Source organism: Neophocaena asiaeorientalis, unplaced genomic scaffold (assembly GCF_003031525.2).
Source record: "Neophocaena asiaeorientalis asiaeorientalis breed wild unplaced genomic scaffold, Neophocaena_asiaeorientalis_V1.1 scaffold400, whole genome shotgun sequence".
Classification (NCBI taxonomy): Eukaryota; Metazoa; Chordata; class Mammalia; order Artiodactyla; family Phocoenidae; genus Neophocaena; species Neophocaena asiaeorientalis.
In genome coordinates, this window is record NW_020175089.1 from 978,785 (window position 1) to 1,000,836 (window position 22,052).

Here is a 22,052-nt window from a genome sequence, read left to right on the forward strand (position 1 = left end):
TTTAAACTATAATTATAATTCCATTTTAATAAAAATGTAGATAAAATATTGATGAGTCAGAAATGAACATTTGTGCACAGATATGACTCACCATATTTTTTCAGGTTTCATCACCAAATGAGTCTAATTTTTTATTAATTGCAATAAGTAAAATAAGCCTGTTAGCCAAGGGACAGCAGCATTCAGAAATGCCTCTGCCCAGTGCTCTGAATCTCACTTCCAGACTCAAAAATAATTTGGCACAAATGCCAATTCTCATTTTTCATTAGTTCAGGTCAACAAGGGTTCAACAGGCAACAATTAATACATGCAACCTTCTTATCATAAGAAACTCACTTAATTCTCCCAGAAATTCTCTCAGAATATTTTCAAAGATCAGAAAACTAGGGGTGGAACTGGTCAAAGAGATTAAATGGCTTCCTAAGGTAAGGTAAACAGAGATGATGAATTGTTGATTTGTGACCAGTTTTAGTGGGATCTGCTGTTTTCATCTGTCTGGTGACTAGTCCTCCTCTTTCTAGGTACACACCCCAGGTGAATTTCAGGGAACCACCCCCTCCCACTGTCAGTCCACATGGTTCAGGTAGCTGACTCCTTATTGGCTCTAGGGAGAGTCATGTGACCAAAGTCTGTCCAATTGGTACATTCCATCCTCCAGGCCACAGCGATCCTAGTTCAGGAGTGGTCCTGGGTGGCTTAAGCCATGTTCTGGTTTCTGGTATTTTGATGGAACTATGAGATTGGTAGGCCTGGAGCTGCTGTTGGCTTTCTTGTCACTTCAGAAGAGTCTGCCCAAGAATTACAGCCAGTGCAGAGCACATGATGGGAGATGACAGGTCTTGATGACATCATTTGAGCCCCTGGATGTAGTCATGCCTGAAGTCATTAACACCCTCACTTTTTGCTTATATGTACCTGTCAGTTCCTTTCTGTGCTTCAGTCTGAGTTAAGTTTGTCATTTTTCAACTGAAGGAGTTCCACCTAATACTACAGGTTGCAAGTTTCCAAGTCCAGTGCTCTCTCTAGCACACCCTGGGTGCTTCTGGTTGTTGATAATAATGACACAGTATAGTTCACTTGCATAAAAATTTTAAAATAAAACAATATTAAAAATACAATAGGTTATTTCTAGTATGCAAATCATTGTTAGCTTAGGTCTATTTGGAGCAAATATGCTAGCTATACCTGAACTTCTATTTGCTTTGCTTAAAAACAAATTGTTCTGCTATTATTAATTTTGAGTTCAACTATTAAACTATTAACTCATGGAGTACTGGCCAAATACTAAAAGTTTTAGTTTCATCTTAATTGCAACAAAGCAGGGAAGCTTTTTTATACCACACTGTATAAAAATTTAAGAGGAAGAACTGCTGATAAAAAAGAAACGTAGCTTGAAACATCTGCTAATATTATGATCTGTTATATTAATTCAATTGCTTAACAAATACCCATGAACACCTGCTCTTCACAGAAGAATTAACATACGAACAAACTTAACTCTTTTCTTTCAGTTTGGCAGTTTAAGCATAATTTGGCCTTCTTTTACGGACAAAGCTGCTGAATCTAGAGGTCTTCAGCCTGTTACCTAAGGCATCAATAACTATTTCATTTTTCATGCTAATTTTACTCAATGCCTTTCTTCTAAAGAGTTTAAATTATAAACAAAATAACTCTAAGAGACATGAGTCTTCAAACTGACATTCATGACCCTTTTGTTTGGAAGAGGAAGGAGTCATTGTGTAGCCCTGCATTAAGTACAGTTAGGCCTACAGTGCAAACAACATTGTAAGGAAGAAACATTTGCTGACTTGGGACCACAGCATTTTTCAGTGTGTGATTTTAAATTGTAAAAATAAACCTAACTCCCTTGAGAATAGTATCTTCTGCAGCAAGATTCCAACTCTGTGAAACCCAAACCTGTGAACATTTGGCCTTAGACTGCACAGAAACCTTCTGATTATTTATAACCAATACATACATCTACAGAAACAGAAATTCCGGCGTGGAATGTGGGTAACATCCTCAAGACAGGCCGCCAACAGAGCATCACTGTTGGTCAGCTCTTCTGGGTTTTCACTTCACACTTACACTCGGCTTTAGCCATTAGGCTTTTAGCCACACTGAAAATGTTTCATTAATTTAAGATTACCTTTTATGTCAAAATTATACCAAATGCTATAAAAACTAAACATTAGCATATGTCAATTTTGTGTATTGTTTATTTGTTTAACACCTACTTTAAAATATGTTTCTTGTATCAGATAGTATATATCTGCTATTATATATGGATTTTCTGTATGTATCTTATTCCCATGATTTTATATCAATATAGGCAATATGGAAGTCTCTTTCTCTGATAAATGAAACTGAGTTTGTGGTCAATTTAATTAACGCTTGGGCACATTTGAAGAACTAGTAAAAATGTACGGTGCCGCAGAAAAAAATGATAATGTAATATTAAACTTCCCTACTTATTTTCTTATGTGTTTATTGATTAAAACATATTAACTAGTTGACTGAAAGTTAAAAACTCTGCTTTCCTGAAGAGCATCTTGGTATGGGATCTTAGATAAGTCATTTGACCTCAAAGCTTTGGTTTGCTTCTTTGTAAAATGATAATGCACATTTTGAAAGTCACATGATAAGTGAGAGCTAATTTCCTTGCATCAGTCATCACTGAAGCCATATAATAAATACTTTCTTAAATTGTACTTTGTTGCATATAAAAAGGAGTTCCTGTAAAGATCTTAAAGTCAAACATCAGATATTATAAACTGCAAAGGCAAGTAAAAAATGATTTTCATCCTTGGAAAAAATATTTCAAACTTTTGATTACTAAAGAATTGAGGTCTAACTCAACAATTTCTTATTCCTACAAATAAAGATTTCAAAATTGTTATTCTTTTGACTGTGAAACAGCAATTGCTAGAATAAAACAATCTTCTTTGTTCACATAAACAGAGCCAAAGCAGCAAACAAAATGACATGGTGTGAGACATCTCAAGTTCATCTTCCTACTGGAGTTTTGGGGTTGAGAAATGAATACTGTGATTTTAAAAAATCACATCAATGCTGACAGACAGGCTCATGATTAATATCATATTAAGTTGTAGAAAAATAAATCAAGTTGCTATTTTTTAAATATACCTGAATTTTACATGTCTGCATGATTATGGAATTCACACCTAGTACAGCTATAAGATGGAACTAAATACTCATGCAAATGTTAAGAGATATAGTCTTAATTCCATTAGAATCAAAATCAATTCTTCCAGGATGATAGAGTTTTACAATAACTTATTGTACTATTTTCCTTTGTATCCTCTACTTTGTCCAAGTCATCAGAGTATGATGTATGGGGGCGTCACGGACTAGATGAAGCCTGGACCACCAGCAAAGTGGTATGAAGGAAGGAGAAAAGGGCAAAGTTTAGGTTCTGAAGTGCCTCATTGGTTTCACAAAAGCTTTTTGTTTTCCTGGTGTCATGGGCTAACTGCTTTTAGAAGTCTTGTCAGAATTGTTAAAACACTGTGTTAGTTATTTTTGGCAAAGTTTGGATTTCAGAAGGGAACTGTCAAGCTATCTATGAGAAACCTCCAAGGAGTTCTTCTGGTTTAATGAAAGGAGAAATCCCATCTCTGTGACACCAGGGATGAAAGGGAGTCAGATCTGAGGGGGTTGGAGGGGCAGGCCTGGCAACGCCAACATGTACTATTGGGTCAGTTGTTTCCTTTGACCTCGGCAACAGTAAGAATGATGACAACAACAAAGGCAAAGTGCCTGACGAAGAAACTAAGACTAAAACTAAAATATGTAAAATGATAAAACTAAAAACTAAAATAATTCATCTATAAATTCCCAACTAATAACATGTAAGATACAATTAGTGATAAGATTTTACTTTGATATTTAATAAATACTCTCATTTTTCATTTAGAGGATAGTTTTAAGATAACCATCTTATTAATGACCACAAGCTTGCCAGAGCTATTTGTTACTTATAAATTACTTGCATATTAACATGCAATTTATTTCTTAATAATTGGTTAATTGCACTTTATTTTGCTCCCTATGGAATATCTATTCAATTTACAATAACATCAGTAATAACACACTAATATTCTCAGTGAAGGAATTTCAATCCAGATGAGACTTGGTCTTAGTGGTAAAGGATGATCGAGTTTAGAGACCATGATGCCACATATAGTTGAAAACTCCTGGCACCTGAATTTTCATGATCTTATTTTGGCAAGTCATTTCTCCAGAATCAAAAATATAAATTTCTCAATAACTTTCAGGCATCTTAGTGTTGTCTTTCTGATATCAGTTTTGTTTTTTTTTTCCTACAAACACTATTTTTTTTTTAACACAGAAGGCCAAAGTTTAAAATATCTTTTCAAGTGGAAAAATTCGTTAGTAGTGTAAACTATAAACTACTATAAGATAAGGGTCTAATGGACTGAATATACTCTTCAGTTTTAGAGATTTAGAAAAATCTATGGGTCATGTCACAGAGCTAGAAACAGACCCAAAAGGGCAACCTTTAAGATAATGAATTTCCTGTCTGAATAAAAGATGCATTCAGTCACTGGGAAAATTTAAAACAAAACAAATGATTAGACATTTAAAAAACAATGTTACACACACACACACACATATATACATAACAAAAACATCACATACCAAACTCTAAAAAAATCTTCTGATTAAACCACCAGTGATTTAAGTCAGAAAGAAAAGCAGGCATATAAATGTGGGAAACCCTCCTGAATAATCCTTGATGCCCATGACTACCAAGAGTGGCCTACTCACAATTAGAACTCGAGCTTTGCTCTGGTGTGGGAAAAAGTGGACTGACCTTTTCTGGCAAGACTGTTGTTGGGTTCATACTTCTCAATCAACACCTGGACTTGCTCTTGCTTTAAAGGTGGGTAAAGAATTTCATTTAGCCTGGGATCTCGCTGCTTGAGGTTGATAAAATCCATCATCTGATCAACCGTAAGGTATGGTTTGCTTTTGGCACCACTAAAAACAATTAAAAACAAGGAAATTAGAAGGGTTTTCCACCAAGTCTCATTCATATATTTGCATTTAGCTATGTGGAAACAAACTCCTGCCATACCTGGCAAGAGTATGCTATACTGGAATTCCTATCTTGCCCTAAAAACATTGTGTTGCTCCATCACAACCTTTTGCAATCACTGCCACCAAATCCCAATGCCCTTGAACTCTACTAGATGCATAAGAAAACCACAATAGGGAAATACTGTATCTTGTGTGTGAAGATGCACCACTCTAAATGGAACACAGAGTATGGGTTGTTTTTTGATTATGATGCTTAACTTCTGGTTTAGTCATCAAATTCTCATATCCCGCTTAATCATCTAAAGATGTATTTATTTCTCATTATTAAAAATACCCAATATGTTTGGGCACATTTTTCTTTTCATTAAAATTATGCTTCAGCAAGAGTCTATAACTCTGCAATATAGTGTGATTCAAACTTCCCATTTCAATCCAGTTGACAACCCAAAGACAAGTTCAATAGTACAGATATTGCAGATGTTCAATCAATAGTCGATGGCAATGAACATGACAAAGTGAGTACATCTGATATCATTCTCAGAAGCACTGTTTGCTTGCTTTTCATATAAAGAAATCTTTATTTAGTCTGTCAGTTTTGGATTGATCTGTGATCACATAGATTTCAGTCTATCAAGAAAGGTATTGATAAGTTGCTACTTCCCCATATTTGCCTTGCGTGTTTTGATGTGTTTTTCTTTTTTTCATTCATTTTTTAAAAAGTAATGCCTATATGATTTCTAACATAAAAGCAAATAATTTTCAGCTAGGAAGGTTCTTAGTAATCCAAACTTCTCATTTCATTAATGTGATGCAAAGAGGTAATATGATGGGTTCCCAGGTCAACATTCTTTCTACAACAGTCTATCTCCACAAAGTAAGCCTAGATGCTTCTCTGTTCTAGCCATAATCTTCAAACTACACAGAGCCCCCTGAGGTTTCTAAAACACAGACACCCTGCAACAAATCATAGCCAACTTCACTCATTAAAAGTGGTGGTTGAGGGCTTCCCTGGTAGCGAGTAGTTAAGAATCTACCTGCCAATGCAGGGGACACAGGTTCGATCCCACATGCCGTGGAACAACTAAGCCTGTGTGCTACAAATACTGAGCTTGCACTCTAGAGCCCAAAAACCACAACTACTGAGCCTGCGTGCCACAGCTACTGAAGCCCGCGCACCTAGAGCCTGTGCTCTGCAACAAGAGAAGCCACCGCAACGAGAAGCCCGCGCACCTCAACGAACAGTAGCCCCTGCTCGCTGCAACTAGAGAAAGCCTGCGCACAGCAACGAAGACCCAACACAGGCAAAAATAAAAACAAATAAATTAATTAATTTTAAAAAAGTGGTTGAACCTCAGGGGTAGGAATGCGTGATTGTCTCCATCAAATTACACAGAATCACTGCTATTATTTATCATGTACAAACAGGTTCTGCCATCTCCCTCTACTGCTCAAAATCCTGCCCTAGCTAGCACCCTGAGTACCATCACCAAGGCAGAACAAAACGAGTTAAAATGTGTTCCCTTACAATTCAGAAAAGATGTTATCAATTTCAGGTCGAGGACAAAGGTTGTTCAGGAAAACTCTGTACACTTCTGGAGTGAAATCTTCTTGAGGTATCAAATCATTCTGGGAAATAAAACAAGAGGGTCAGTAAATGGTCTTTTTCTTTGTTATCTTTCATCCTCCCAGTTTTGTCTCTCTCTCTCTCTTCCCTCCCTCCTTCTTTCCTCTTTTCTTTCTTTTATTGGGTTGGCCAAAAAGTTCATTCGGGATTTTTCCATAAGATCAATAGGAGGCCAGGGTGAACATTCAGAAAACATCTATGAGGCCAGTGGTAGAGTTCACTTGAACACTGGCTTTGAGGTATCAAAAGCCTTATTTTCTGTTTTTTTCATTATATTTTAAGCTTAAGAGTTTTCTCCTTCTAAAGGGATGTTAAGGCAATTTCTGAAGTACATTCAATAAATAAGGTTATGGCTGAGTAATATTCCATTGTATATATGTGCCACATCTTCTTTATCCATTCATCCAATGATGGGCACTTACGTTGGAATATTACTCAGCCATAAAAAGAAAAGAAATTGAGCTATTTGTAATGAGGTGGATAGACCTAGAGTCTGTCATACAGAGTGAAGTAAGTCAGAAAGAGAAAGACAAATACCGTATGCTAACACATATATATGGAATTTAAGAAAAAAAAAATGTCATGAAGAACCTAGGGGTAAGACAGGAATAAAGACACAGCCCTACTGGAGAACGAACTTGAGGATATGGGGAGGGGGAAGTGTGAGCTGTGACAGGGCGAGAGAGAGGCATGGACATATATACACTAACAAACGTAAGGTAGATACGTTTGTCCCAGCTAGTGGGAAGCAGCCGCATGGCACAGGGAGATCGGCTCGGTGCCTTGTGACTGCCTGGAGGGGTGGGATAGGGAGGGTGGGAGGGAGGGAGACGCAAGAGGGAAGAGATATGGGAACATACGTATATGTATAACTGATTCACTTTGCTATAAAGCAGAAACTAACACTCCATTGTAAAGCAATTATACCCCAATAAAGATGTTAAAAAACAAATAAATAAATAAATAAGGTTAGGTCTAGTGAAAACAGGGTCTGTTCAGCAGATTTTTTTTTTTTTAGGTTGCTGTTTTTGGTGACTTTAATCTCATTTTTAATTGTGATAAAATATACAGAAGATAAATATAGCATTTCACCATTTTTAAGTGTACAAATCAGTGGCATGAAGCACATCCACATTGTTTATGTGCTGTTTAGCAGACTTTTGAATGAATGTATTTTTTTTTTAAAGTAAAGAACCTGTAGAAAGACATTTTCAAAATGAAAAGATAAAATCCCAATTTTGTGTCTTTTTTTCAAACAACGTTCTTTCTGGTTTAAGTAATCTGATAAGTTGCAAAACACTTTTCATAAGTAGGACATTGGTCATTATTTCTCACTGATTCCTCTTGTTTCCTATTGTTTGGAAAGCAAGTCATTGATATAAAAAGTGACTTCTATGACGTATTTTTCTGTTTAGTCGGGCTGCCATGGAAACCGGAAGCATGTATTCAAGCCTTTGTTAACAGGAAGGACATTCTTCATGTCGTTTTTCCTTTTTCAGGTATGTGTTTATATGATTATTTTTATTTTCAAGTCCTTAAACCAAAGAAAACACCCTTCCTTTTACCGTATTCTTATTTTTGGAAATGTACCTTTACAGAAATATCTAAAAATTATTGTCTGAATTATGGTCTGAGACTACACTGCTTGCTAACAGATAAGAAAACTTAGCTCACCACTTGGCAAACAGCAGGAGTCCCATATTTGAGAAATGAACGAATAAAATAATATTTTCTTTACTAAATCAATTTATAGGGCAGAAAAAAAAATCCATTTTGCAAAACAGCATTTTGGGACAACCAAACAACACATGTGTCATTTATATATAGCAAGATGCATTACACCATTAAGTTCAGAAGGTCCACAATAAATATTTACTAAATGAATGAGTGTAATTTATGACAAAAGTGGAAGTTGACAGCAAGTATGCTTCCCATAGAACATCAGATTCAACTAAAGCCATTTGTATAATATTCCATAAACATAATTTCATACAGCAATATGCTTTACTAAAACTCTAACCATGTTTACTTACCAGCTATGAATTAGAACTTCTTATTAGAGAGGACACATTGATGAAATAAGCTGAATAAATACAGTATTATTTTTATTACCAGTTGGATGTTAGCACATAGAAAATGGACAACATTTCAATACAGCTTCATTTTTCTCTTGCCCAACTTGACTGATGAAGATACCCTTTAGGGTCAGTGGGTGAAAATGGGAGAAAATATATTTTGGAGAAAAAAGTTAAAATGTGCGCCACTGAAAACTCAAGTGAAAGGGTATGGGGGAGATACTTAGGGGAAAGCTACAGGCAATTACCAATTCTGTATATTTTAAATAAGGCTGAAATTCACAAAGGTCATTCACCTATTTTCTTTTCCTGGACCTCATGATTTGGTGAAGTGGATAGAATAGATTCATTGTCCTGTTTAAGCAGGAGGAAACTTAAAGTCCAATACCCTTAAGATTGTACCCAAAGTTCAAATACTCTTCTGTGAACCCTTCCTTACCAAACCAGGTAGAGATGACACATTCTCTTTTTGTGTCCATAATCCACCTTTATATACCTTCCTTAGAGGATCCATCACACAATTTTTCCTTTATTTTTTATATTTCTGATGATCTACTAGACTGCGTGTTTTAGAGCAAAGTGACTATCTCTTATTTAATTCCTTTGTGTCCCAAGAATGATGCCCAGCATATAATATGCACCTATTCAATGTCTGTTGGGTGAACCTGGGTATGGGACAAGACCTTAGGTCTTCTGTCTCGTAGTCTAGGACTTGGTTCACCACATCATGGCTCCAATACAAAACAGATGGTCAGTGATTATTTGTTGCCATTGTTATCCAAACTTTTTGAGGGAGAACTAAGAAGACCAATACAGTCAGAATCAGGCCCATTTATTCCAGAAACTACAAAGAATTTCCATACTTTAAAAACATAGTTGCTTCAATTCCATGCTTGTATACAAAGAATCTCAAAAGAGAAAAGATTAAACAAAAAACTTGAGATAGTACTGGTGGCATTTACATTTCCAGATTCCAAAGACCAGGTTATGACAAATTGAAAATAAAAAAAGAGAAAAAACTCATATATATATGCATATGTAAAAATATTCAGAGGATAATAGGAATTAATATTTATTGAGCACTTACTGTATGTCAAGCATATAGTTCTATGAGCTTTACTTGAATGTTTTCAGTTAATCCCATGTCAACTCTATGAGGTTGGCATGGTTAGGGAGCCCTTTTACAGATACATACACTTAAGAGATGGGAGCTTACAAAACTTGTCTAAGGCATCAAATTGAGGGGGGGCGGTTGCTATGTTTTGAAGTAAGGTCGCTTGATTCCTCAACTCACACTGCAATCCAGAAAACTAAATTGCATATCAGTTTTTGGATACTGTTTGTATTTTCTTCTTTATACATTTGTAGATTTAAAAAACAATTCTATAATGAACAGGTACTTAACATTCAGAAATGTTATTCAAAAACATATTAATTTAATTCAGTGGACTTTAATGAATAAGGAGTCCACATACAGATTTTATCTTCACAAATCAATGAATTATTTTCCGGTAAATTCAGGATTTCAATTTATTTTCAGTATTTTTGTCCTAAAGTTATAAATCAAAAGTTGAGACAGCCAGAGAGTACATGAAATAATTACAAGTAAACTACTGATAATGAACTGAATACATAATGTGGTTCTAAAATGGAATTGTGATATTAGTGATTTTAAGAATCACAGCTGAATGAATAACTATAATTCCTAATTTACATTCTGGGTATAAGGCATAGGAGAAAGGCAACCTATTATAGTTATCCTGGGAGAAGTTCTTTTGTAAATTTTGTTCATAGTATTCTTTAGTAAAATTTATGGAATTCTTTAAATCCAGAATAATCGCTGTTTTCTTTGGTATTACATGTATGTTGATAACTATAGTAAGCTTTATTTTATAAAAAAATATGGATTTATTCTTATCTTCTTCATTAAAAGATCAGTGCTATGCCAAGACTATAATATGATTCCAAATGTCAGTGAGCTTTTTTTCAAGTTAATAAAGCCTTAAATCAAAGGGAATTTGGTGCAAACATACTATTTTCTGTTCTCAGAAAGTTTGTGAGTAAAGTAGTAGTTTTCTGAATATGGAAAAGTCTTCAAACATCTCACTGGAAAATACGTTTGGATTATTAAAGAAGACAGTAATTACTCTGTCTCTCTTTTTAGATACAGTACTACTTTTTAACAATTAAGGTAACTTTAGGAAGCATTTGAAATCTCTAAAGGAGTACCCTTTAAGGAATGTGCTATCTCAATGGATCATGTTGGTCAGGATACAAGTTCAAGTGCATTAATTATCCCTAACAATGTGCACAAAGATAATGTTTAAAAAATCTCAACAGGATATCCACAGTATTTCTGGTAATGTGTCTATTTACAGAACACAATTAAATCTAGTTTGAACAACCACTGGCTATATAAGGCTCCCAGATATGTACTACCGTCTACCATTTAAATAACCTTTTCTTCTGTGGAGTGTTTAAAACACCTCTTGTCAGTATATCTTTGCTAATTAGTGGGTATTTTCTAGGGCCACTGTTCTGTAGATATGAACTTACAACAAGGATTTAAAATATAGTCAGTTCAAGGAAGCATTTATTTCCTAGCTCTGAAACTGACTTTGTTTTTTAGATCTTTTTACAGCATTGTAATTCTACGAGTCCTCCAACTAAAGTATACTTTACTGTGAATAATGAACTTTCAAAACTTTATGATGGAAGTTGATTATATTTTTAAAAAGTCTCCAATCTGTTTTCAGAAAATTGTCATAACATTTAATTTACTAAAGATAAATATTTTTTTTCAATTTAAACATAACTCCTGTTATTTGAAACTCATTTTCCTTTAAAAATGTCTCCAGTTGACATTGGATTGAAAGTGTGAACCTATAATAGACATAGTGGATTGTAAAAACTCAATCTGCATTTATCAACTGAATTGTCAGAATCCAATTGTTTAGAAAATTGCAATTTATAGAGAATTGATTGATGGATTTGATTTTCTATTCAGCTTCATTTTTCTATTCCTTCTTTCCCTTAGCTAGTTTTATAGTAATAAGTTAACATTTTTGATCTTTTTTTTTTTTTTTTCACAAGATGTTTTCTAGTAAAGGTCAATTCAGGAGCAACTGCAGAGGAAAAAAATTCTTTGCATGTCTTTCTAAATTCATGTCTCACACTTTCTTTTCATGCTTAAATGCAGTGGTCTTTTTTCAGTTACTCAAACCAGTAAATTTTTTCCAGCCTCAGGGTTTTGCACACATTGTTTTCTTTTTCTGGAATGAACTTCCCTTATTTTCAGTGGCAGTGCTCCATTCCTTTTGTTCATGGCATTCCCCCCCAATTTACACACGTCAGTCAAAGTGTTTGACTAGCACCTCCAGAGAGTATATGGTCCTTGAATCCTGGGACTGGAACTTCATTTTGCTCACTACCATATTCTCAGTGATGGAGGGCACATAGTAAGAGCTCAAGCGATATCTGTCAAGTCTGAACGGATAAAGAAGATGTGGTACATATATACATAATGGAATACTACTGAGCCATAAAAAAGAACAAAACAATGCCATTTGCAGCACATGGATGGACTTAAGATTATCATACTAAGTGAAGTCAGAACTAGAAAAACAAATACCATATGATATCACTTATATGTGGAATCTAAAATATGACACAAATGAACTTATGTATGAAACAGAAACAGACTCAGAGACATAGAAAACAAACTTATGGTTACCAAAGGGGAAAGGTGGTGGGGGAGGGATGGACTGGGAGTTTGGAATTCGCAGATGCAAACTACAATATTATATATAGGATAAATAAGCAACAAGGTCCTACTGTATAGCACAGGGAACTATATTCAATATCCTGTGATAAATCATAATGAAAAAAATATGAAAAAGAATGTATATATATACACACATATATACATATATATATATATATATATATATATAAAACTGAATCACTTTGATGTACAACAGAAATTAACACATTGTGAGTCAACTGTATTTCAATTAAAAAAAGAAAAAAAATAGGTCAAATAAAAAAAATATTTGTTGAGTCAAGGACAAGACCTTAACAGTTATATCTTTCCTGCTCTAAAGCATCAAATGAAAGAGCAATAATAAACAAGTTTGATCATTTTCTTTTGCTTTATTAAAGTGAAGGTTAAATGTTTGGGGGCCTTTCCACAGCTCTGCCCAGTGTTTGCAGCATCAGCAGCTTTTTCCACAGATAGCAAGAAACTGATAGCGGAGAGTGACTTTTTAATTTCTTTTCTGTTACCGACCAAAGTCGTTAATAAACTTCATTTTTCTGAAAAATATTCACAAGAACTGGCTGATGTAACTGATGCAACAGCTCTCAATACTTTTCATAACTTAACCATACATTTAAGAATGGCTTCTCAACTTCATTCAGTGCAACTTCAACACTGCCAGCATGTTTCAAGAGACTCAAAGGTTCTTCTATGGGTATAAGTGTTATTCTTGCTTACTTGTTGCTTAGATACTGGGATAAAAATAATTCATAATAGAAAGGAGTGTTCTGCATATAGCACAAGGAAAAGGTTTTATGCAACAGACCCAGCTATCCCAGAAACAACGATAATTAGAGCCAGGTATGTAGAAATGCATTGAAATGAAGGCGAATTGCTTTATTTTAAGTGGTCAACATATATTAAGTGCCTCAAATGTATTGGGAGAAAAAAAAAAAGCATCTTACAAGCTTATCCTCTCATCTACTTGACTACCATAGGAGCAAAGTAGACAATTTTCAAACTGTTTTGATCCTGTACTTCTCTTGCAAAAGCCTTTTGAGAACCACCCTGCAATGTACATAAATATATTTATTTATAAAATGTACTACCATTCTAATTGCTTATTAAATTAAAAATATTAGCCCTAGACATTTAAAAAGGGGGATAAGATGAAATTAATATTTTAAAATACTACTAATCATAATCTATAATCATTAGCTAATATCTCAACGGACATCAAGAAAGGATTTATAATGAATAAGAAGCTTAAATTCTTAGTAACGTTAATATTTTTTGACCAGTACTTTTTTTGTATTAATTGGTTATTTATTTATTGTTTTCAACTTGCAAAGGGTCTTTCTTATTGAAAATGTTGGAGTTATGGGAGTGAAAGAAACTAATACAGTGACCCCGTATATTGTACATATTAACAAATAAGTCCTATGTACTTCTTAGTTTTAAAAATGTTTGGATAATATTGGGGCAAGATATATTTTAGTATGATTATTCAGGGCTATTTAGCAGTGCTAGTTTTAGGAAGGCAACATGCTCACCCTTGAAGATGGAAGACTACAAGCCTCTAAAGCAGTTTCAACTCGCTTCCGGTCTGCTGAGAACAAGCGGTATATGCTGTGAAGTGAAAGCACACCACGTGAGAGATGCTTAAAAGGCATTTGGATCACACTTGTAGATGACGCCAGCTGAAACATTCCATTCAATCAAACCTCCTTATAATTCATCTTTAGAGAATTAAAAGATACTGATTGTTCTAGCATCAGCATATGTGTTCTGGAAGTTCAATGTGTGTGCTTTTTAAAATCAAAGTGCCTAAAATAAAATCAATATTTTGAGACAATGGCGATGACCCAGTTAAAAAACATTGCACTAAATAGCCTCTGGTATTGTATTAAGCACTAAAAACAACATCCTTGACAACTCTGTCTCCTTGCTGCTACTCACTGCTCTAAAGGTGTCCGTTGCTAATATTATTAATAATAAACAATTAATTAATAGTATTATTATTAATAATGTAAATTTTTTATGAGCAGAAGCCCACTGGTAGCTAGTAAGTCAAAGGTTAAAGGCTTTTGACTGAATGGTCTAGAGATGTGCTTTTGTTGCTCAGTAACTTGGGTTTAAAAAATATAACTTAAGTACTGAACAATTTAATATAACAATTTGGATTTATGGGTTCTATTGAAACATTAGAAAATCTAGCGTCCAGAGCCCACCAGTCCCACAGGGAATATGGTGGAGTTGAGTTGTCCTTGTCTCCTTGAGATGGGGTTTCACTCTTCAGTTTTCCTTCCTGTTCCTGGCCTGCTTCATCATGCATGTTCCCTGCCTGGCTTCTGTTGACATATGAGTTTGCAACCCCTGCTTCAAGGCTAGTGTCATCTTGGAAGAAAGAGGCATTGTGGTCGCCCAGTTTCCATTCCTAGAATAGATCTGAGTCTCAGATGGTCTTTTAGGTTTAACAGCAAGGGTCCCCCATCCCCTCCACCCCCTTCCTGCTTTGGTGTTTCTTGAGAATGATGCTACAGGAAGCGGGGAGGCCCAGGAAATCTCTATGAGAAAACCAGCTGCACTGATGTGCATATGGAGTGTGTGGGAGGACAGGGTTAGCACACATTTCCATGCTCCTACTTGGACCAAAACAGAGCCATGGCACGGATTCACATCTTTGAGGGAAAAAAAAAAAAGAATAATGGGAAATGCTCATGAAGCTTACTTTTTGAGAGGAATGCGTCCTTCTGGAGTGACTTGCAGCTTAAGTTTAGTATAGCTGTTGGAGAAGCAGAAAACAAGTGTTTAGTTTTTTTTAAAGCTTTTTATTGAAGAATAAAATGCATAGAAAAGGGCTCCTGCATATGTACAGTTCGCTGAATTTTCACCAATTGTCCAAGTTTCTGCAATCACCACCCAGATCAAGAAAAAGAATATTATCACCTTAGTAGCATCCCAGAAGCCCCTGTCATGCCCCCTTCCAGGGCTTATCCCCAAAGTGGGAACCACTATCCTGACTTTAAACAACTCAGATTATTTTTGCCCTTTACATAATGGAATCACATTCTTTTGTGTCTGGCTTCTTTCACTCAATATTATGCTTTTGAGATCCATCCATATTTTTGCTTTTCATTGTAGATCTTTCACTCTCGTTGCTGTATGGTATTCTATTGTGTGAATATACAACTACATTTTTCTCTTCCACTGCTTCTGGACATGTGGATAGAGAGAAGGGGCAGGAGAGCTTACAAACTCTGCTGATGGGTGTGTAAACTGGGACCACCAGCTGCTCATGCTATGACACAACAATCCTATACCTAGGTGTAGATGCAACAGAAATGCTTACAGTGTGTTCATCAAAAGGCATGTTCTAGAATGTCCATAGCAGCTATTCATAGGGAGATGCCTATTTGAAATGGACATTTGCAATAGATATTATTAGCCAGCTAGATGTTTTACGAGCTATAACATGCTATGCTTCAGGTAAAACATCTTATCTCTCTCTGTGTCACCTTCCACCAACATTGTGTGGCACAACAGATGTTCCAGAAATGTGTTAGATGAAGAATGGTAAGATCAAAGACAATTTTTTAAAAATGAGGAATAAAGGAAGAGGGAAGGGGGAGGCACATAGGAAAGGTCTTGAAGGTGACAAAGTAAGGAGATGAGATGATGACATGAAAGAACATTTAAGTGAAGACCTGTGAGTACTGACTAACAGTAAAAGGATTTCATAGAAGTGTATGAAAGAAATGTGGTCTGGAGTCTTTGGTCTGGAATGATGGGTATGTCTTACAGAAGAAGAGAGAAGAAAGTTATTAAATAAAATAGAGGACCACCTAGTAATGTTTCCACTTGTGGTTTTCATTTCAAGGCTTCCCAAAATCCTGGATACCCACTGTTTCCAAACTGAACACAACCAGCTTTCCTAGCTGCTCATCTGGCAGAAATCATTATTTTCCTTGGTCAAATAAATTTCAGAAAGACTGTAATTTGAGAGCGACTGGGTAATCCTGATTTGCTTTCTTTCCTTTTCCTTTTCATTCTGCTCTTTCCTCTACATGTTCTTTCTCTTTTCTTACTAACATTTGCTGTGATTGTCTATAAGGACAGGAGTCAGGACATCAGCCTATTGATTTAAGTAGCATCTATCAGAGATCTTAGACTCGAGAGAATTGTGTCCCATATGTTGTTCATTCTCTTCCTCAGATTAATAATTGATACAACACAGGCAGATGTAGGGCTGAAGACTCCCTGAGATGAATAATTTTTGGTTCTGAGCACAGCTGCCAGGATCTAGAAGTATCTGCTTACTGTGTGTCAAAGGCATTGACATTCAGGCGAGCTCACCGTAACCCTGATGTGTGGCTCAGAGGAAAGAACGATCTTTCTTGGAAGTCTTCCAGTTTGAAACAGTGGACGTATCAGTTCTCTAACAAGTGCCAGAGGGAAATTTATGTTTATCAATGTGAGAAGCCAGTGCAGCATAAACAAAAGACTCACAAAGGAGAAAGGAAACTGATTCAAATGAAGCAGCACCCTTAGCAATAAAATTAGAGCTACTTACGCTTTTTCCAGAAATGCATCCCTAGACATGTTTTGGGCCAGCAGGTTCGTTGCCAGACTGAAAACTTCATTTGTCCATTCCTGAAAAATGTAAATCACACTTGAATTAGCTTAACTACTGTACAGTCATTAGACGCATGTTTTTAGCTAGGCTACTAGGAAGACAAATTAGCTCAATTTGTATGCCTAAGGGTTTTGGGTTTTTTTCCCGTTTTTATCCTGTAAAAATGACATAATTAAATTCAAATCCCTGAGCGATTACTCCTTTCCTAAGGAAATATTCTTTACCCATAAACAAATTTTATCTGCTTTTTAAAATCCTTACAGATAGAGACCTGGTATGTTGCCTTTAATAAGTAAGTATATGTTATTCCTTTCCTTGCATTATAAACAGATAAAGAGTTTAAAATAATTATCTTTTCAACACACCTGCAAATAAGATCTTCCTATTTTACTACTCAAGTCAAAGCAGCTATATCAGGAACTCTTTAAATGTTAATTACAGTTCTAGAAATTCTCTAAACTAGGTGCCGTCACAATGTCATACAATATCCAGTACTGTCTCTCCCCTGCCCCCCACCCCCGAGCTGAGTCCATTCCTTACTGCTGACCTAATCTCAATCCCTACCTCACACCATTCACCACTGATCTCTCTTGGCTTCCAAGAAAATGGGAAAGAACAAATCTACAAAAAAACAGTTGAAGTTCCATTCTGGGTGATGATTTTGAACACACAATTAACATTCCGGGCTGAAAAAAAATAAGAGAAGATGACATAAGAGCTAAGTAATGTAATCATCTGATGTTGTAGTTGACTTGGCTCCCTCCTCAATGAAATCATGTTTTTTAGTTCAACAGCTTTTCCACCTAGTTTTGTTATTTCTACTATAGCTTTGTTGGTCTTTTGTGTTTTGCCTCCTGATTTAAGGCCCTGATAATATGCCGTCATGTAATACTGTAACATTTGAGATAGAACTTGGGGTATAGAGTCATGGGAGAGGGAAGAGGGCACTCTAAGCAGTGCTTTTTGTTTGTTTAGGTGTTTGTTTTACTTTAAAATATTGAGTTTATTTTAAAAATCAGCACAGTAAAAACTGTCACACAAATTAAAAACCTTTAATTTCCCTTGAAGTCTTTTAAATTCTGAGGTTATATAAAATTAAGCAGGAAAACATTCACATTAAATGCAAATCAATTTTGCACAAATAAGTGTGATCAAGCAGCTTACATTATCACCTGAAATACTTGGACTTTAGAGAAAAATCCCAGATGACAACACTCTACGTACTATAAGAAGATTTACATTATTCTGTTGGGTATGTTTTAGCGGCAGGACTTAGTGGGAATGGGGAGTAGCCTAAAAGGAATTGGAAGAAAGAGGGGAAGTTGCAACAAAAAAACATAGAGCTGGGGTGAGAGTACGGAGAGCATTTAATGTCTGTTCAGTTTTCTGGAATTTGGCAAAAAAATATAATATCACTGAAGGCCTTTCTTTTAGGGTGAAGGTAAGGAGAGCCAGGGCTAGATGGTTTGTTAAGGAGGTTATCTGGAAGCCAAATGCTGGGTGGATTTGAGGCTGAGAAACCAGACGGGGGATCTCAATTAGGAAGCTGTCACAGTCCAGGTGAGACACAGTGAGGCTTTGGATTCTATGGACTGTTGGTGGAGGGCTTGGGGAAGATAGCACAGAAGAGCTATCAGTGAAACAAACTTGATGGACACACAGAAAAGCTTTGGAATAACTTTTTAACAGCTTTAAAATAAAATGTCCTCAAAATAGATTATTTTAAACTAAGAGTAATAACTACTGGCACTGATTTTCAAAATATGTTTCTGGTATAATATTTTCCAGGCTAGGGGTAGAACTTTAGACTTTTCTGGCTCCATGGCAACTTTATGCTTTGGTAAAAGTATTTATAATTGGAGGCAATGTACCATTTTGTACGTTTACTGGGGGCCAATTCCACAACAGAAATAGGTACAGAGAAGGTATTATGAAGAGTTGGGGAGATTTAATTGGGTCTGACCTTTTAGGTTGAAAGATAAGACCTCTATTACATCTAGTCCAGCAGAAATATAATGTGAACTACACATATAATTTTAAATTTCCAGTAGCCACTTTAAAAAAAGTAGAAATAGGTGAAACAAATTTAATAATATATTTTATTTAAGCCAATATTTCAAACATATTATTAGCCATGTAATCAACATAAAAATTACTGAGCTATTATATAATTCTTTTTATGTGCTTAGTCTTTGAAATGAGGTGTGCATTTGGCACTGAGAGCCTGTCTTAATTTGCACTGGCAGCCTTTCAAGTGCTCAACAGCCACACATAGCTGGGAGCTGTGGCTGCAGCATGGGTCAGGGCAGGTCTTCTAGATCCTTCGCTCCTTCTATGGGTCCTTTATAAAGCCAGCTGAAGGACTGCATCGTCACCACCTTCACTGCACAGCCACAGCTGTTTCAGAAAGTAAGGCATAATTTATTTGACCACATTCTCAGAATGTGAGCATCTAAATTTCCAAGTGTGGAATTCCTAGAATCCATGGACTTCCTGCAGCCTTTTGAGATATGCAGAAAATCTGACCCAGGCTGAATCAAAATTCAGGGTCTAAAACATTAACCAAAGCAACTTGAGAAATAACTCAATCCTTGGTGGGGTACTGGTCTCAGTCTATATTACACTGAGCTAAAACAGCATGTGTATTACTTTGAGTTCCCCAGAAGCAGACCCTGAGACAAGGATTTATGAGAAATGGGTTTATTACAAAGTGTTCCCTGGCAACATTATAAGGGAGTGAGAGGGATTGGGAAGCGAAGAAGGCAGAAAGTTGAGATACCAAGCAAACTCCGCAGATGGTAATTTTGGCTTAATCTTTCCCTGTGTAGACCACTCCTGAAACTTGAGTTTTCTGATGAGCAGAAAAGGAGCTGGAGTATGGTGATCCCTGTGCCTGTTAGTCTTGGATCAAGGCTTGCTGGAGGGGATGGAAATCCCCAGGCACTTCCTGCTTTCCTTAATAGTAGGCAAAGGGGGTTCCAGCATCCAGAGGGTACATACAACAAAGAGACATGGGTGCTGGCTGTTGGAAGTGAAAGCCCATCCCCATCGAGGTGCTGTATATGAAAATGGTGAATGAATTGGAGGGAATATGGGTAGAGCACTGTTAGAGTCAGACGGATAACAAATTTCAGGACTTTTGGGTGCCAGAAGTAGCTACATTGTGTAAATAGGGGATGTGCAACCAAAGTGTTGGAGAAATTGGTTCACATACGTTCTAGAGCAGGGCTTCTCAAACTTTCATGTGCATACAAATCACCCAAGGTCTTGTTAAAATGCAGATGCTGACGCAGAGGCTGGGGAGGGGGTGGCAGAGAATCTGTATCCCAAGTGAGGGCTATGTCAGATGATGCTATGAGTAGCAAGAGGACTTACAGCACTGATGGAAAGCTTGATAGAAATGTAGGACTGTAAGCTCCACACCAGATCTCTGACTCAAAATCTGCATTTTTTCCAAGAAACCTTTATATATTTTATGCATGTTTAAGTGTACTGCTGGGCCAGGGGCAGAACTTTAAGCATTATTCTAATCTTTGTCTACTTGCTTCCCAAGCAAATAAAGAAATATTTTGGTCATTTGTTTTAGAATAACCAAAAAGCCCTTACAGCTGTATTAAGAACAACATGGCTAAGAGATGTGGCCAGAGCAGCTTAAAGCAGCCTCAGCCTCAGCTCATTATAAGATTATGACATATGCTTTGCTGCAGGGTAGACGGCTCCCAACCTGGCAGTGCTCTCATAAATCCAGCACTGGGCCCTAGTTAGTATGGCATTGGAAGGACAGCTTCTTATTTAATCTGGAGTATTTGTTTTTCTACTTTCAGAGGCAAAGTTCTGATGATTGCTACTAAGCTTGGTTCAGTCCCTGCTATTTAAACCCTGAAGCTTCTTAAGTGACATTTTCTGCCTTAGGATCGATCTCTTCTTGTGATGGGGATTACAGAGACCTGAACTAGAGAAAATGGATCTAAAGATCAACTTCTGTGGGATTTCACCTGGAGTTTAAATGCACATGTTCGTATCTTCCATTGCAAGATGATTTCTGCAATTCCCTCACCCTGGCGTCGTTACTGAGATCGCAGTCTTTTTTTTTTTTTTTTCGGTACGCGGGCCTCTCACTGTTGTGGCCTCTCCCGTTGCGGAGCACAGGCTCCAGATGCGCAGGCTCAGCGGTAACGGCTCACGGGCCCAGCCGCTCCGCGGCATGTGGGATCTTCCCGGACCGGGACACGAACCCGAGCTCCCCGCATCGGCAGGTGGATTCTCAACCACTGCGCCACCAGGGAAGCCCGAGATCCCAGTCTTGACACCATTAAGTTTTCCTAACATGTCACAAAGTTAATGTACTTTTATTTCTAAACTTATTTAAGTTCTGTCATTCTTGCCACAGGATTTATGTGTTTGCTTAATACTACGAACAATTATTTTACAAGTTTCAGTTACTCTCATAGGTATTGTTTGAGTTTTTACTAGGTACTGAGCTAAATTCTTTGCATCCAACAACTTAATTAATTCTTACAGTAATTCTCTAGGAGGCAGGTACTGTTATTAGCCTCATTTTACAGATGAGGATTCAAAGTTTCAAAGCACTTATAAAATTTATTTATATCCTCAGAGTTAATAAGATCACAGTTTGGGGTTAGATAACTGATTTCTTGGGCTCTAAAACCTGTACTCTTAGATACTGTGCTTTTCTCTTGTCCTAGAACATTTTAAGATGGCTGCTACATACAGTTCAAAAAGATAAAAATGATAAATAAATCCACTTAACTATGCTGTGTTTAAAACACTGACTTAGCACTTACTATGGGCTATGCACGGTTCTAAGCATTTTGTAAGTAATTAACTTTTTTTTTTTTTTTTTTTTTTTTTTGG

General features: G+C 36.3%; 1 protein-coding gene across 1 annotated transcript in view; it reads right to left on the reverse strand.

Annotated features, from left to right (window-relative positions):
- Positions 1–22,052, reverse strand: part of PLCB1 (phospholipase C beta 1) — a 680,716-nt gene that overhangs the window by 181,803 nt on the left and 476,861 nt on the right. Inside the window, exons 5-9 of the mRNA XM_024764260.1 lie at positions 17,115–17,194; positions 15,273–15,326; positions 14,095–14,170; positions 6,611–6,711; positions 4,859–5,025 (exon numbers count right to left, since the gene is read on the reverse strand). Coding sequence (XP_024620028.1) covers positions 4,859–5,025; positions 6,611–6,711; positions 14,095–14,170; positions 15,273–15,326; positions 17,115–17,194 — 478 coding nt within the window. The remainder of the gene's footprint in view (positions 1–4,858; positions 5,026–6,610; positions 6,712–14,094; positions 14,171–15,272; positions 15,327–17,114; positions 17,195–22,052) is intronic.